The sequence below is a fragment of the Aythya ferina genome, assembly GCF_964211825.1.
Source record: "Aythya ferina genome assembly, chromosome: 3".
Taxonomy (NCBI): Eukaryota; Metazoa; Chordata; class Aves; order Anseriformes; family Anatidae; genus Aythya; species Aythya ferina.
The window spans coordinates 2,027,807-2,044,232 of NC_140298.1; the positions used below are offsets into that span (position 1 = coordinate 2,027,807).

General features: G+C 34.1%; 1 protein-coding gene across 4 annotated transcripts in view; it reads left to right on the forward strand.

Moving 5' to 3' along the window:
- Nucleotides 1-16,426, forward strand: part of EML6 (EMAP like 6) — a 127,994-nt gene that overhangs the window by 61,622 nt on the left and 49,946 nt on the right. For 3 of the 4 annotated variants that reach the window (XM_084514058.1, XM_084514060.1, XM_084514061.1), the window contains exons 8-14: nucleotides 4,542-4,679; nucleotides 6,526-6,782; nucleotides 8,691-8,903; nucleotides 9,720-9,887; nucleotides 10,751-10,857; nucleotides 14,425-14,543; nucleotides 15,210-15,396. In XM_084514058.1, coding sequence (XP_084370184.1) covers nucleotides 4,542-4,679; nucleotides 6,526-6,782; nucleotides 8,691-8,903; nucleotides 9,720-9,887; nucleotides 10,751-10,857; nucleotides 14,425-14,543; nucleotides 15,210-15,396 — 1,189 coding nt within the window. Of the gene's footprint in view, nucleotides 1-4,541; nucleotides 4,680-6,525; nucleotides 6,783-8,690; nucleotides 8,904-9,701; nucleotides 9,888-10,750; nucleotides 10,858-14,424; nucleotides 14,544-15,209; nucleotides 15,397-16,426 lie in introns of all 4 variants that reach the window. The other variant, XM_084514059.1, reaches the window with a different exon arrangement.

Below are 16,426 nucleotides of genomic sequence, written 5' to 3' on the forward strand. Positions count from 1 at the left end.
TTTTCTACTCTTGCCATTTCTCATCTCATTCTAACTATAATTAAACCCTCAAATATGAAACTAACAAAACTCCAATTAGTCTCTACAGTCATGTAATCCCCATGTTTCCTATATATTAGTATTATGTCTTTCAGTTCATAAAAATGCAGGGATGGTCTCTTCTGTTTTTTTTGTTTGTTTGTTTGTTTGTTTTTTCTTCTTCACAGTTTTACAGGCAGGCACAAATTCACACTGCCTTCGTTCTAGTGGGATGCACGCCCATTCTGAAACAAGAGCTGCAATGCTGGGATTAGAGTAGTACTGGCCTGAAGCTAATAAACTATGCCAACTAAGACTTTGGTATAGCGTGTTAATACCGTTCTGGTTTGTAGCTGGATAACGTACCGCTGACTCAGTGTGTGTTGAACAAACTTGTACCCTTCTACAAAAGCATGTTCTTTGTGCACATAAAGCCTTACTTAGTTGTGCTCTTATGTTTATTATTGTTGTTCTAGTTCTTATTGTGTTACTGATGCCTTTGAACATCGCCATTCTATAAAATGTGCATTTATTAACATTAATGTTTTGCTGCGTTCCAACATACCCTCATTTGGCTGGTTAGGCACTAGGGAATGTAGGATTTGAATTCTAGTTCAGGCAGTGCTATTTTTTTATATGCAAATGCTTCATGTGAGGAATTCTACAGAAATACATAAATGCTTGTTCGTTTTCAGTAACATGAAATGTACACAAACGGATTTTCCTATATTGTTTTTTCATTAATGTTTTTGGGCTGCAGCCTTAGACCAATTGTGTGGTCTTAGCAACGAATGCAAGGAAATAGATTAATAGTTTATAATCTGAAAGATAATTCTGTTAGTAAAAGGATTTTCCACAGTGGAAGGGAATATCAGTCCCAAACCAGAGAAAATTGCAGTAGGGAAATGAAGCATCTTGAATTTGTTTGCCTAGAAACTTGATGCATCCCTAACGTTATGAGATTAATTTTAGTAATGATTTTGCACTGACAGGAATGTTTCTATATTGCCATTTACTTTATTACATAACTTTTCTTAGTATTTGATTACCACATTCTTTTGAGAAGAATGGCTATAGTATAACGTAAATTGTTTTGCAAATAAAATTATTTAGTAGGCCAGATTACATTCTCATGTCAAAATGACATGTTTAAATGAAAAGGACCTCAGAAGCATTAAGGGGAATTTCTCTAGATTTTCCCTAGCACAGCTGAGAGAAGACTAACTGAATATAGGATTCCTCCATTTTAAATTTCAAAGCCGTATCAATGAGGAATGCTGCTTGCTTCCTGTCTCTTACAACAGGAATAGGGAAGAGATTTCATTGTCATCTGAACACCAGTGGAGGCATACAGAATTACTTACTATATTTGTTCAATGGAATTCATACCTGTCTTTTTGCAGCATAGCAGCGTAACATCTAGCTGCAGGACCACAAATAGCTGCTGTTCTGGCAGAACATCTCAGCTATGCTGCCTGTCTTTCTTGAATGATCTCTTTCTCTACTCCTAGATTTGTGAGAAGATTGATACAGAATCCTATTTTTATACAAATCAATCTAAATATTTGTGGTTTTCTTTGTTTGTTTGTTTGTTTTTAACGCAGTGTTGTTCTGCCAGTGAATGAAACAAACCAGCAGTTAAGCTTCTGCCATCAGCTCTGGCTGTTCCTGCATATGAAGTGGTTGCTAGTAAACCTCCTGAGAGGCTGTAATCAGTATGTGCACCAAAAAATAAACTCATATGTCAGCTGTATGACAGAAAAGACTGGAAAATTTACTAATAAAATCATGTTTCATGAGCCTGTTTTGGCATCTAAAACTCAGTCATTTAAACAAACACATTGGAAACATTCTAAAGAATGTTAAAAACACATCTTTGCTGTATTTGAAAACAGAGGCACTTGTAAACAGAAGTAGTTTGTTTATCTAGCTCTTTCCAAAACAACGTGAACAATGTACAGAAGCATTTTGCCAGCAAAAATACCTTTCTTATTTTCATAAACAAAGCCAGGCTTTTCATTTTCAGTTGTGCATACAAATGCCTGCACATGTGCAAAATTATTTTTTACTTATTTGTTAAAAAATGATAAGTTTTCATTAATTCAAGAAAGTAAAAAAGATGTTTTTATATTATTATTTTTTTTTTTTTTAATTGCAGTTATGCTCCTAACATTTTGAGCAAAGTGATCCACTTAGAAGCAACAATTTTGGAGGCCAACTATCCTGGTCTTTCTTTTTTGAAATCTTTTGAAATCCTTTCTGGTTCTAGGACTTCTAGCATAGCTCTTAGGAATCTTGCATCTGATCCTTACTTCTGTTTTGTCTTTGAAAACAGTCCTAGCATCCCATGAAAATTTTTCACCAGGAAACTGTACATGCCAGTGCCACACTCGGCATTGTACATGCCAAGACATCTTTTCAAATTCTTTCTCATCCTTGAATTCTCTCAGACTAAGAGGAAACCAGGCTGACCCTAATAACATTAACCTGACAAGTTCCAAAGGGTTTCTGGTGCTGTCCTTTTTCAATACAGGCCGTCAAATACTATAATCCTTTTACTAAATTTATCAAACTCTGTCTTTATTTTTTTTTCTCCTGTTACTCTTACTTCAAGGATGCATCTAAATGTTACTGCTGGTGTGGTCAGAAATTTCCTTCTCATTTTAAGGGTATATTCATGTTCTGTTTATCCTATTTGTTCTAGTGCCAACATGGTCCTTCAACATAACTTTTTCTCCTTCTTTGATGTTTATCCTACTGCTGTATTTTTGGAAGCAATACTATCCCTTCCCAGCCTTTGTTTCACTAAGGTATAAAAGTTAACTCTTTTGGTCCTCTTTAATGTGATACAATCTTCATTCTCTTAATCATCCTAATAATCCTTCACTGCATCTGTTCCTGTTTTTATTCAAGTTTCTTGGGAGACTCTGTAAAGAACATGCTGGATAAGGTCACTATATGTTGTGTGATAATGTTTTTGTGTACCTCCTGTAATAGCACCCAGGATACATTTTAGGATCAGATTTCCTTTTTCCTGTCTGTAACTCACCCATGGATCATAGTCATTCTATAATTGAAAAAACAGTGTGGGATCTTACTTCTTTTTGCTGGTTCCACTTATGTTTCAAGCTTACAGCACAATTTTAGATATGAGACTCTGAGAATATGGGCTTCAGTTAAATTTCATTCCATGTCTGTTTGTTTCATCATCAAGAATCCTCTGTTTCTTCCAATTTGATAAATCCACCTCTGGGTTCACAGAGCCTCCCAGCTTGCTGTCCGTAGTAAATTTCATTAGCATTCTCATCTTTTGTGCTGGTGTTTTTAGCAAAAATATTAAATGTACTATTCCAAAGCTTGTAGAAATCTCGGCAGTATCTTCCATCCAGCCTAATTGTTTCTTTCTGTAAAGCTTGCATAAAACTTTACCCAATATCATGTTACAGTTCCCATGTAAGTTAATGTTTTCTCAAGTTTAGCCAATAACTACATCACTAGTGTTATAATATTTTACTTAATATTTTATAAATCTCTAACAAATACATTAGATCTTTGACACTTTCCTCAAAATAAAGATAGTTGGGTATTGCTGACTTAATTTTTCTACCCCAAGAGGTCTTTTATGCATTTTCTTCCATATGTTTAATTATTCTTTTCGCTATTTTTTTTTCTAAATCTTGCATACTGAGATCTGATTAACCAGCTTGTAGTGATCTGGGAAACTCCCTTCGTTCCTTCTTAAAATATAGGTACAGTGTTTGTTTTTCCCCATCTTATGACATATTTATTGATTCATTTTATTTAAAATGTTGTAAATGACCATATTAGCATGCAGTATTGTATACTAGTTTATTAAAGGTTATAACAAGAAAATTTTCCCTGTGATTGGAATGTTTACTTTCTTTGAGTATTACTTTCACTTCCGCTGAAAATTTCACCCTCGTCTGCATGGACCCTATCTGTCTACAGAAAATTGCATTCTTTTGTTACTCATCTAGGGGAATTCTATTAGCTAATGAGTCTGGAAATTGTACAGAATACTAGTAGTTTAGTTTGAACGACTTTCTTCACTCTGCTTGCTTTTTGCTGTCACAGATATGTGTTCCGGTCTGAGCTGCCATCCGTGCTAGGACTGGGAGTAGTAAAGACTCCTTTATTTTGGAAGAAATTTAAACCTGGGATGTCATTTGATGTTATTTACCAAGAGGTTTATTGCCACTGTCGGAAAATTCTGTCTCCATATATTGAATCAGGCAGTCACTGTATACTATTTTTCTCTTCTAGATTGATAAGCAGTTTGGAACTTTTAAAAACTACGTATATGAAAGCGTTGGCTCAAGTCAGTGCAAATATCGTCATTCTGTGGTTGGAAAGGAAGTTAATGCATTCTAAAATCTTAATATAAGGTGTACATACAAATGGGCCCTTACAATTGGGTTAGACTTGTAATTTTTACTCTTGATAATATTGAACTATTGTGCAGTCAGGAAAAATGCTACTGTTTTCAATTTCTTTTGATGCAGATTATGGAGTCTTGCTGACCATGCCTTGATAGCTCGTTGTAATATGGAGGAAGCAGTGCGGAGTGTTTCTTTCAGTCCTGATGGATCACAGTTAGCACTTGGAATGAAAGATGGCTCCTTTATTGTTCTTAGAGTAAGGTAAGATGAGAGAATTTGGTACTGGCTTATGTGAGGTGTTTTTTTTTCCCCCCCAAGCAACTTAAGTCCCTATTATAATTTTTTTTCCTTTTAAAAATAAAGTAATATCATTGTGTATTTCATTAAAAAAGTAAAATTTGAGGATATGCTTTCATAATATTACTTGATGTTTTAAAAGGTGCTAGTTTGACAGTGAGGAACAAACCTATGCTTTATTCAAGTCAAAAAATTAGCTCACAGTAATGAGGTTGATACAATTTAAGACTTTCAAGTTTGGCTTTTTTTTTTTAATTTATTCTGGAATTACACAAATATTTTGTGAAAAAATGCGCATAACAGAGTTAACACAGTTTTGAGAAGCATCTCCTTGATAAGTTTTCTGCCACAAACAAGAATAGCTAGTACCAAAATAATCAGTGATTAAAAAACATTTTTAAGCATATGCTAAATATACAGAAATTCCACATTTTTTATTAGATTACATGGTACATCTTACCCAGTGGGCATTTTCTGTCTGAGATGATATTATGAAAGACAAAAAAAGGCAGGTAAAGCATAAACTGGCCATGGAGTGAAATAACCAGCAAAAATAGTATGACTTCCAAACAAGCTATTTTAATTGATACTTGGAAGAGTTTACCACTTCTTTAACATTGTTGCCTATTTAGTAAGCATACATGTATATTTAAAATGCTTTGAACTTGTAGCTGATAGGAGGGAAAAGCATGTTATCGATGGAAGATCTGTGAAAACTGCTGTAATACTGACTTTCATAAATCTTAAGTGATCTGTTCACATTAATTTAAAATCCTTTTCAAAGACCGGTCATTTTCTAAAGCAGTTAATCTTTGTCTCACAGTAATCTTGTCTTTGCTAATTTGTCTGATACCTAAGGTTATTCATGATTCAGCTGGTGGAGACCGATAATGATAAACCCAGCATTATTCCTGAAAGAGTGGCAACACACTTGTGTAAGGCCCTGAATGCAATTGCTTCACCATCTGTTACTTTTCCATGACAGATCTTCTGACAGGGTAACAAATCAGCAGCCCGTGATGCAGGAAGACTGGACTATGGCATGTTTTGTTGGCTTCTATTTTTTTTTTTTTTTTTAATTGTATGGGATCAGTGAATGAATCTTTCTGATCTCCTTCTTCCGAGTCCTTGGCCATGAAAGATCTAAATCTATGGAATAATATAAAGATCTCACTGCCCTTCTCAGTAGCAATATTTACCACCATGGAATAGTTAGGTTGCCAGTTTTTAGTAATAAGGCAGAACTTACAATTTTTTTAATTTTTATTTTTTTCTATTGCAGACAGAGAGGGCTGCTGGATCCCCAAAAGATGTAGCTAACTGGTCATAGTATGGGGGAGTAGTCATATCTAACTTTACCATCCTATTTTTTTGCCATAACTATAAACTGTTTGTCTGCCTCCCCAAAAGAGACAGTGTAGAGAAACGGGTATCTCCCACAGGCCATTCAAATATGGTCTTGTGAGGTGCAGTAATCACTCTTAAGGTGGAACTCTTTTTTCATTTACAATGTAAAAAAAAATTAAGTCTGGTCTAGTTTAGACTAGACAGCTAACTGTTTTACAGCTAGCATTAGGTGAGTAGAATGAAGAGTATCATTGATGGGTAAAGTTGTTTCTATTTTTTGTTTTTAAAACATTCTTATAGCCAGTGAAACCAATAGGAGCTTCTGAAAAAAAAAGGATTGCTTTGTGAAAACTGTTTCTTGTTGTACAAGGTATTCAGTGCATGTCTTCATATTTGTCTTAAATATTTGTGGGTTGTACTTCCACTAGTTTACAGTTCATATTTTCACAATTGGTTCTTGCAGAGACATGACAGAGGTAGTACATATTAAAGACCGAAAAGAAGTAATCCATGAAATGAAATTTTCACCAGATGGCTCTTACCTTGCTGTGGGTTCAAACGATGGTCCAGTGGATATCTATGCGGTTGCTCAGCGATACAAAAAAATAGGAGAATGCAACAAATCTTCTAGTTTTATTACTCACATTGACTGGTCTGTGGATAGTAAATTCTTGCAAACCAACGATGGTGCAGGAGACAGACTGTTCTACAAGATGCCTTGTAAGTTTACAAGTATGCATGTGGTATGAACAAACAAACTTCAGTGTTGGTTTGAAGAGAACAACAAAAATATGACATACGCAGTACATCTGCAAGCAGAGCTGCTTGACTGGAACTTACATAAATACTGTAGTTCATTTTTAAAATCAGCATTCACAGTATATACCCACCTTCAGTTTTGGTTAAGTAAAAACTGTCTGCATTGTAGGGCAAGATTTATATTCACATCACCAGGAGAAAAAAAAAAAAAAGTACCAAATGTACTTACACACTATTTTTTTTTTTTTTGGGACCTCAACTGTAGTAATATATATGTACCCTGTACAATTTCCTTGCAATCCAACTTGTCACTTCTGAGGGTGAGCGGGTTGGAATTAGATGACCTTTAAGGTCCCTTCCAACCCAAACCTTTCTATGATTTTATGATTCTGTGATTGTCCTGTAAAAATATTTGTAATTCATCTATAACAGTATGATAAATGATTTCTTATAATTCATAATTGAGAATGCTTTCTAATATTTAGATAAAAGTGTCAGCAGAAGAGAGCCTTAGGAGTAAGATTTTGTTCTCATCTGACCTACTTTGGCAACCCTCTTGTGTAGGGAATCTAAATCATATTTTTCTTATCCAAACTTATTTGGAGGTTAATTACAAATTTAGCTGACAGGCTCCTATCTTCTGGCTCCTAGCAAATACTCAGTTTCAGTCAAAATCTGAATTTCCATTGACGCTGGTTTGAAATAATATCGCCATCAAAAGTAATCAAAGTGTTGTTTAAGCCTTATTTCTTTATCATTACTGTGATAATTTAAATTTGGACAGTTCAGATCAAGTTGGATTCACTTAAAGTTTCCAAACTTGCATCTTCCCTTTACTTTTCTCTCTGTGGACTTTAAGAAATTATGGTGTTTCTGATGACATTAATGAGTAGCACATAGATAAACTCTCAGGCATATTAAATTAAGTAAATCCATTGCATATTTAGAATGAATCTGCAACTGTGTTTGATAAACATTTGGATTAAAAAGCCTGGAGTAGTCTAACCAAGAAAATCTGGTTAGACTGGGATGTGTATCTCTAATAGCTTTGTGTCATTCAAGAATTGAAGTTAAAGGTGCTTTCTATATTTAGCCGTTATGAAAACGAAACAAAAAGCTAAAATTAGTTATCTTCCAATAGTGCCTGTAAATTTCCTAAGGCCTACCTAAATAAGCTTGGGTCAAATGCTGAATCTAAACCTGACCCTGTTCAAATTTCACAGCAGTTCTGTCAAATTTTAAAATGAGATTCTGGTTTCTTTTTAGTTGACGTCTCTTGAAATGTTTTAATATATCTAAAGAAAATGTTCAATTTTGCTTGTTCTATAGAATTGCTAAATTGATAATTCCAACTATTCTTTTTTTTTTTTTTTGTAATAATGCTTTTTCTTGCACAGTACTTTGCTTTTCAGCATGATGCTACGGTCACTTTCTGTTCTTTGTTGCTGTTATATTAATATTGATACTAAAAATAACATTACTTACTTCATGAAACAGACAATGAACATATTCATCGGCTACTTATTTCCCCAGTTGTGCTCATTCTTCTAGTGCATGCAAAATATTAAAAATATTTCCTTATATAAATAGTGCTCAAATTTATCACGAAGTCAGAGTATATCTAGTCAACTGCAAAGTAGTCTCTGTAAATGAAAAGTACCACAAGTACCACAAAGTACCACAAAATGATTGACTGAGCAAATATTCAAATTTTAAGTATACTCATTTAAAGAAAATGGAGAATCTTTGTAATTTATTGATGTTAAAAAAAACTAATACAAAGAAGAATATACAGATAAATGTACTGAAGGAAATGCTATTTACTGAAAAACAAATGATTAAACAGAATATTCACTTCTGTATTTTCAGCTGGGAAGCATCTAACTAGCAAAGATGAGATCAAAGGAATTCATTGGGCCTCATGGACCTGTGTGATAGGATCTGAAGTAAATGGTATTTGGCCAAAATATACAAACATTACAGATGTCAACTCTGTGGATGGAAACTACAATAGCTCAGTGTTAGTGACTGGAGATGATTTTGGACTGGTTAAGTTGTTCAGATTTCCATGCCTAAAGAAAGGTAAGACAGTATTTTGTATTTCTGAAGAATGTGATGTTTGTTTAATGCCGTATCAGTGTATTTTCTGAGAGACTTTAAATTCAGGTGTATAACTCAAGTTAGTGTGAATACAATTCACATTAGTATTATTGGAAATAATTATGAGATTTTAACCCGCTTTGTATCTAGCAATTTCCTGCCAATGCGTATGTACTTGTTCAGAATATCTAGTTTAGCATGTGCTTACACTAATACTATATTGTCATCCAAATTTATGCCAGTAATAATTTCAGAAACCAGTAGGGCTTCACTGTCTATTAGTATGTGTCAGCGTAGCTCTGTATGAGCTATTTACTTCATATTTGTAGTAGACTCTGTATTTTTTAACATAGGTTGTTTCCTCATTAATTGCACTGTACCACACATAAAGCCAATAAAACTAAATATAATAACCTTTTGGCTTTCTATGATCTTCAGTGTTTAAGTTGATATTATATAAGTTTTATTTTTTGATAGTGCATTTGAATAAATGTATGTAGTTTATTTTTATAATTCATACGAGTATTAATGTCCATAAAGCTGAAAATTTAACCCTATCTGTAGCTACTACCTCCTGCCAAGATTTAAGTATTTTTCTGAAAACTGAAGTGACCATATTGTTATTTTATAACATTTATTTTATATTAAAATTATAATTAGCATCACAATATCAAAACAGACATTTAAGTATTTTTTGTAGCTTTCTTTTCAGTTTCAGTTGGAAAGCCTGCCTTCATTAGTTACCATATTAATTTTGTTTTTCTTCTTACATATTAACAGTTCTATTTTTCACTTTAGGAGCTAAATTTAGAAAATATGTTGGTCATTCAGCACATGTAACCAATGTCCGATGGTCCCATGACTTTCAGTGGGTTTTAAGTACAGGAGGTGCTGATCACTCTGTCTTTCAGTGGCGATTTATCCCTGAAGGGATAACAAATGGCATCCTCGAAACAGCTCCACAAGGTAAAAGTGATCTCTTCTAAATTATTTATTAAATAGAATAACAGAGAATGCAGCAATTTTGCAAAAGCTTTTATTGAATTAGCAGAAAACATTTTTTTTATTGCAATTCCATGGAATGACATCGACTCAGTATGTCTGGGACAGTTTTACTTCTTACAGGCAACCATTTCTTTCTGCAGTCTGCTATGTTGTATGTTTAGGAATACACAAGTAGTATTTGCCAAAGCGTATAAAAAAACAGCTTAGATGGAGATAACTAGATCAAATTCAGTTTTCAGAATTAGCCATCTAACTTGCCTTCAGAAGCCTGACTGCACACATTGAGTTACTTACATTTGCAATGCAAATTCACGCTTTTATTATATGTGATAGATTTTCTTGCTATATCCATGATATTTAAAATATTTTACAAAAGCCATACAAACTATGGCAGTTGCTGAAAATTTGATTGCCCTCAACACAAGGGCAAAAATTCACTCTACCTAAGTAATTGGTAAAATGCTTATGTTATAGCAAATCTTTTTATACACAGAAAGTGATCACACTGAAAGATTTTATTTACCATTTCTGTATGTATTAACTCCAGTGCCTGTTAAGAACACATTTTTTAAGATGATGGAAATGTACTAGTAACTACTTAGTTATTCTTTTTCCCTCTGCCACCATCCCGTCCCAGGCATTGAAATAGGAGAAACAGAAATGAAACCTGATGCACTCAGTCAGCCCATATGATTTTTACAAGCTGCTTATTTTTCCAAAGTTGTTGAATACTAGTTTGCATATAGTCTAAATTATAATAAAAACGTCACATACTATTTCCTTGTAATTAGATGTCTGTTATATATGAATTATTTTTTATGCAGAGGGTGGCATTGATTCCTACAGTGAAGAGTCAGATTCAGATTTATCTGATGTGCCCGAGTTAGATTCTGACATTGAACAGGAAGCTCAAATCAACTATGATCGCCAGGTGAGTAGAAATTAATACGTTGTGCCAATTGCCTGACAAGTTATCATGAGTATTCAGTAAAGATGAGTAAAAGAAGCTTGGAGCTAATTCATGAGCCTACTGTAAGAAGATTATTTTGACAGTATTCTGCTGATTATGCAATAAATATAAATAAAATCAGTTTATTTATCTGTGGATGAGAATTTGAAAGGGTTGGAAGAAAAAAACATTGATGTATATATTGAAATAAGAAAATATCTTATAGAGCACAAAGTTAAACATTTAGTGAGAGCTTATCACTACTCCCATTCCTATGATGTGTGCTAATGAAGACAGTTCAAATCAGATTCAGAAATGTAATTTGTAAAATAGAGATGATGGAGTTTTCCTATGACTTCTGCATATTCAAAGCAGAATAATCCTCTTAATGATTATGAAGCCTGTACAATACATTTATTTATGACAGATTATTTTTATTACTAATGACAAAATGTCCAAGAATTAAAATCTCTCTAGTTTATGAGAACAAAGTAAAACCAGTCTTTACTGATCACTTAATACACTGAATTTTCTTTCTGTTTTCAATACAACTACTTAGATAAATTAAAATAGATTGCTTCCATGCAGGAGAAAAACAAATCAAATGAGCAGTCTTTTCTGCATTGATTTTTTTCAGGAACTGTAGTATGACGTTCCACTCTTTAACCTGATCTTTCGATGTTGATTTATAACACACGTTCTATTATTTTAATTAAAATTTAAAAAATTGTAATGAGTATTCCTTTAGCTTTGATTTTTAAAGTGTTTGGAATTCTGTTAAATTTTAATTGAACTTTATAGAATGATTTATCCTGGCTCATGTTCTGTCTGTGCATGAAACTGATTCTGCTTTGGCCAGTGTCATTAAATATTATTTAGAATCCTGTTGATTACTTTCCTTAACAGGAGAAACAAATAAGAGTTTGGAATTGTCTGATTCAGATCCACTTATTTGCAAAGTTGAAACAACGTACTGTTTCTATATAAAAACCTATTTCGTTAACACAGTTGAACAAAAATGTTGCATCTTCACTTCAAATATCAAGTTCTACTCAGTGAACAACAGAAAAACAAAACTCACTGTTCTTTATCTCTTGCGATCATGCTCCAAGTGCTTCTCTTACGTTCTCGATGGACTCCTGTTGATCTCTCTCCTGATTTGTCAACTTCTGAGTTTGCCATTGCAAGTCTTTTCCACAGAGAAATGCAGTTCTTTTCACTCGACCTCAGTCCTTAATGAAAATGTTCTGTTACATAGCTTAGTTTCTTCCTGTTTTTATATGAGCTCCGTGTTTTGAATAGTGGCTTCTATACCTTAAAAATATCATAACAATTTCTATTCATCTTGAATAAATGATGTCTCCCAATACCCTTCAGCTCTGATAAAGGCCTGACCATGTACCCCAATTGATCCAGACTTGGATCTTGGGTCTTGGCTTGATTTAGGGCCTCCTACATCACATTTACCAGTGTCTGGCAACCACTGGGCTGTGGCTTTGTGAGCTCTGGCAGTCAGTTATGGTAGCTGTCCCTGGTTACTGTCTCCAGACCATATTCTGACTTGCTGACTCAATGTGTCAGCTTGATCTTGGATCTGCATTGTCACTGTAGGCTTGTCTGGTGATCAGGAGTCTTGGCTGAATTTACTAAGTGCTTCGTAAACACTGATCTTTTTATCAGTCTGTGACGTCGGAGGGTGCTATTATCTTTGTTTTGAAGACAAGGAAACATTCATACCAAATGGTTTGCTTGCTCTCCTGATTTTGGCTTCCATTTTAAAATACTTGGGACCTGATTTTTCAGGAGTCATTATCATTGTGAGTAGACTATTAATTATCGCCTTGACATGTTACCTTATCAATTTAAATGGTGAAAGGTCAAAATTTCCACAGACCAGAACTAGAATCTCAGACTAAGTGCCCAAAGCGTGCAAAATACACAACGAGCTTCCTGTTTGTTTGAGTGACTTCATGGCTGCATGTAGCTGCTCTCTAGAGCGCTGATAGGGTCACCCTCTAACATTCTAGACTTTAGGAAAAGGGCTATCTTTTGTCTTTTCACCACACTTTCTAGATCCTGTATTATGTGATGTAGGTCCTTCAGACAGCAGCTTATTCTACCTGTTTATTATAGAGATCTGTTTTGCTTGCCAAGTGAAGCAGAGGTTTATCAAATTTTCTCTCCGCCATTTCATTTACTCCAAGTCTGTCTGGAGTGCTTGTTCCAGCCTCCTCCTCCTCCTCCTGATTCTCCCTCTGAATTCAAATCAGACATCATCCTCCTCCACACTGTCTATGTGTCAAAAAGGACGTCTGGAATTAAAACCTGAAAATGGAAAAAATAGTTTTAGGCAGTTAAACTGTAATATTTCACACAGGCTAATGTATGACAAAGCTAGAAGCAACTTAAAATAGGATTTATACAGGAAATGTGAGACAACATCAAGCATATAAGCTGCACTTAGAAGAAAATCACTCTTTAGAGGAAATAATTTACAAAAGCACATGGAGACTTAAAAACATGGATCTTATTTTGAGAAGTGGATTTGTTCTTCTTTTTTAAAAAATTTGTGGCTGAAGCAGTGTAAAGACTTCTGTGTATTCAGATGCATTAGAAAATGATACTCCTGGTATTCTTTTTCATTGGCAGCATTCACTGAGGAGGTAAATGGATGAGAACACTGAGGACAAAATACATTTCATATGAGTGACAGACAAAATGTGTTAAAGTTCTATTTAGCTACCATATCAAAAACTCATCTCAAGTTATATGAACGTTGTTCTTGTAAATATCCAGTACTCTATCTCTGCAGTCACATACGTTTCTGTGGAGTTGAAATTTTCATTGTCCTTTTGGGGGAAGAGAAAAAAAAAAAAGGCAAACAAAAAAAGAAATGTAGGGACAGAAAACAAACAATAAGGGTGTATGTCAGCACTATAATGGATTTTGTTTAGTGCCACAGCTTTCAAGAGGCTTCAGACATCTTCAGCATCCTCAAAGAATGTCACAATTTCTGAAAAATGTAGATGCATGGTAATTTGTGACTTTAGTTTTGTCTATAGGGCTGTAATTCTGCTTCACGATTCTGGACACAATGGCAAATCACTTAAGTGCTGTTGGTTTGTGTGTATTTCACCATAATCCCTAGCTAGAATTAGTTCATTATGTCCAGCTTTGACTGTGTACACTGAAATACATATGAAGTTAAAAAGACACTTAGAGACTTAAAAAGTGTTTGTCAGTATTTTAAATCCTTTTCATTAAGTGGCATCTTGTAGAAAAAGTACGTTCTTATGATGCTACTCCAGAGTGATGTTCTGAACCCCTCATGTGTCAGGGCACATTAAATGTTTTCCTATCTGGAAAACATTTATTATTATCAGAAGTTCTGTAGGGATGGATAATGACTTGCTCTTCGTTGTAACTGGTGAACATCACATTAACAGTATATCAAGTTGTAATACTTGCTTGAAACAGTGACTTTCTTGTATATATATAAATATTCAGAAAACTAGAGCTGTGCAATTAACTTTAACAATTATTATTCAGGTTTACAAAGAAGATCTACCTCAGCTGAAACAACAAAGTAAAGAGAAAAACCATTCTGTGCCCTTCCTTAAAAGAGAGCGAGCACCTGAGGACAGTTTAAAATTGCAGTTTATACATGGGTAGAGTAATATTTAATCATACTTTTTTGTTGTTTTCTTTTTTTTTTTTTCTGATTGTGAAAACAGCCTTACAATTTCAATCAATTCATGTCAGAGCATTTAGCAAAGTATTTTTCAGTGCTTAATCATAATTAATTTATTTTTCATTACTCCGGGGAATTTTTGGAATATCAGCCATAGATTTGCTTCTTTCAGTTGCATTTATTAAGGAACAAGATAAGGTTATAATGCTATAGCCATATAATAAATAATACCTTAGCATTGCATTTTACAGAATTACCTTTTAAATAGCTACTGACTACACCTTATGTTTTCTGGAGCAAAGATTCTTTGTTGATTGTGATTGTCATGATTTCTAAAAATGCCTGATAGATTTATGCTTGAACCCAAGTTCTTGTAAAACTTACCTGAATATAATTTTATATGCATTACATATTATTTCTGTGAAATCAGTGTTAATTTAGGAGCTAGGTGAAAAGTAAACCATGAATGCCTACTTTTGGTGGGTTCTCTCTGCCTGCGTGCTGTGTTTTTTTTTGAGCCAGCAAGGCATATACCCCAGCTGTACCCTTTTCAAGTTAATGCACAGATTATTTGCACAATTTGTTACATAAAGTACCAGGATATTTTTCAAACAAAATCTAACTTGTTTTGTATTTACCTCAGTTACAGGGGCTATGACTGTCGAAATAACTTGTTCTACACACAGACTGGAGAAGTAGTGTATCATATTGCTGCTGTAGCTGTTGTATATAATAGACAACAACACACTCAAAGGCTGTATCTTGGTCATGATGATGACATCCTCAGCCTATGCATTCACCCAGTGAAAGACTATGTTGCTACTGGACAGGTAGGTATTTAGAAGAGATAATTTTGCGAAAACATGGAAATAAATATCTTTTCCAATTCATAATTAGAAAAAATGTGTTTTTTTTTTTATAATTATTTTATTTTATTTTCACTTTGAACCTCTGCCTTCATCTGTAAAGTGCTGGAACTGCATTCTATCCACATGCTGGCTGTTCTTGATGCTTCCTTAGTCAGTCTCAGTCTTTATCATTCACAAGCCTTACTCAGATATTTTATGTAGGTCACTCTACTGATACCTGATAGATTTTTCCAAAAAAGCCAATATTTTTAAATGAAAATACATGGGAATGGCAAGAGTAAGGGAAGAAGACACAGCAGTTAAAAGTAGTCATGGGTGCAGTTTCTCAGTATAGCAAATGCCTTAGTCGTAGCAATATTATAAGGCTGTTTATAGACATCAGAAGACACTTGAATCTTAAACAATTTTGAAAAATGCAGGCTTTGAAATGAAAAATCAAGATTTCTTACTGATATAGAGTGACAGAAAAAATGTTTAGAAATGTTTAAGCAGAAGCTGGCCAGCAGCTGTTTAAGACGGAATACTGGAGAAACAAATGCAGTGGACTTCATTATGAATTAGCAATGAAGATGTGAAAGTTCAAAGGAAGATACTGGAAAGATTTTAGTGAAAATGATGAAATGGCAATTTGAGTGGAAAAGTGTCTGCAGTGGAAGCCAGCACTGCTATTATTATTAATCAAGATAATGGATTAGATTTGGTGATTTCACTGCAGAGAAAAACCAGGTGCTGTACACTTTCTTTGCAAATAAGTTGCAAGATTTAGATTTAGACTCAGAATAGCTGTATGGGGCAAGATGATGGGCATCTGAATAAAAAGGGATGCTCGCAATCTGAGAGGTAAAGTAGCTGACATTGTGTTGGTGAGAACTGGAGGTAGGACAGATAAGCTAAAAGAGCTTGACTGAGGATGTTGAATTTAAATTGATAGCTGGAATTCCATTAAGAAATACTAGAAGGAAAGAAGATTGTTCAGAAAATTCAGAAAATT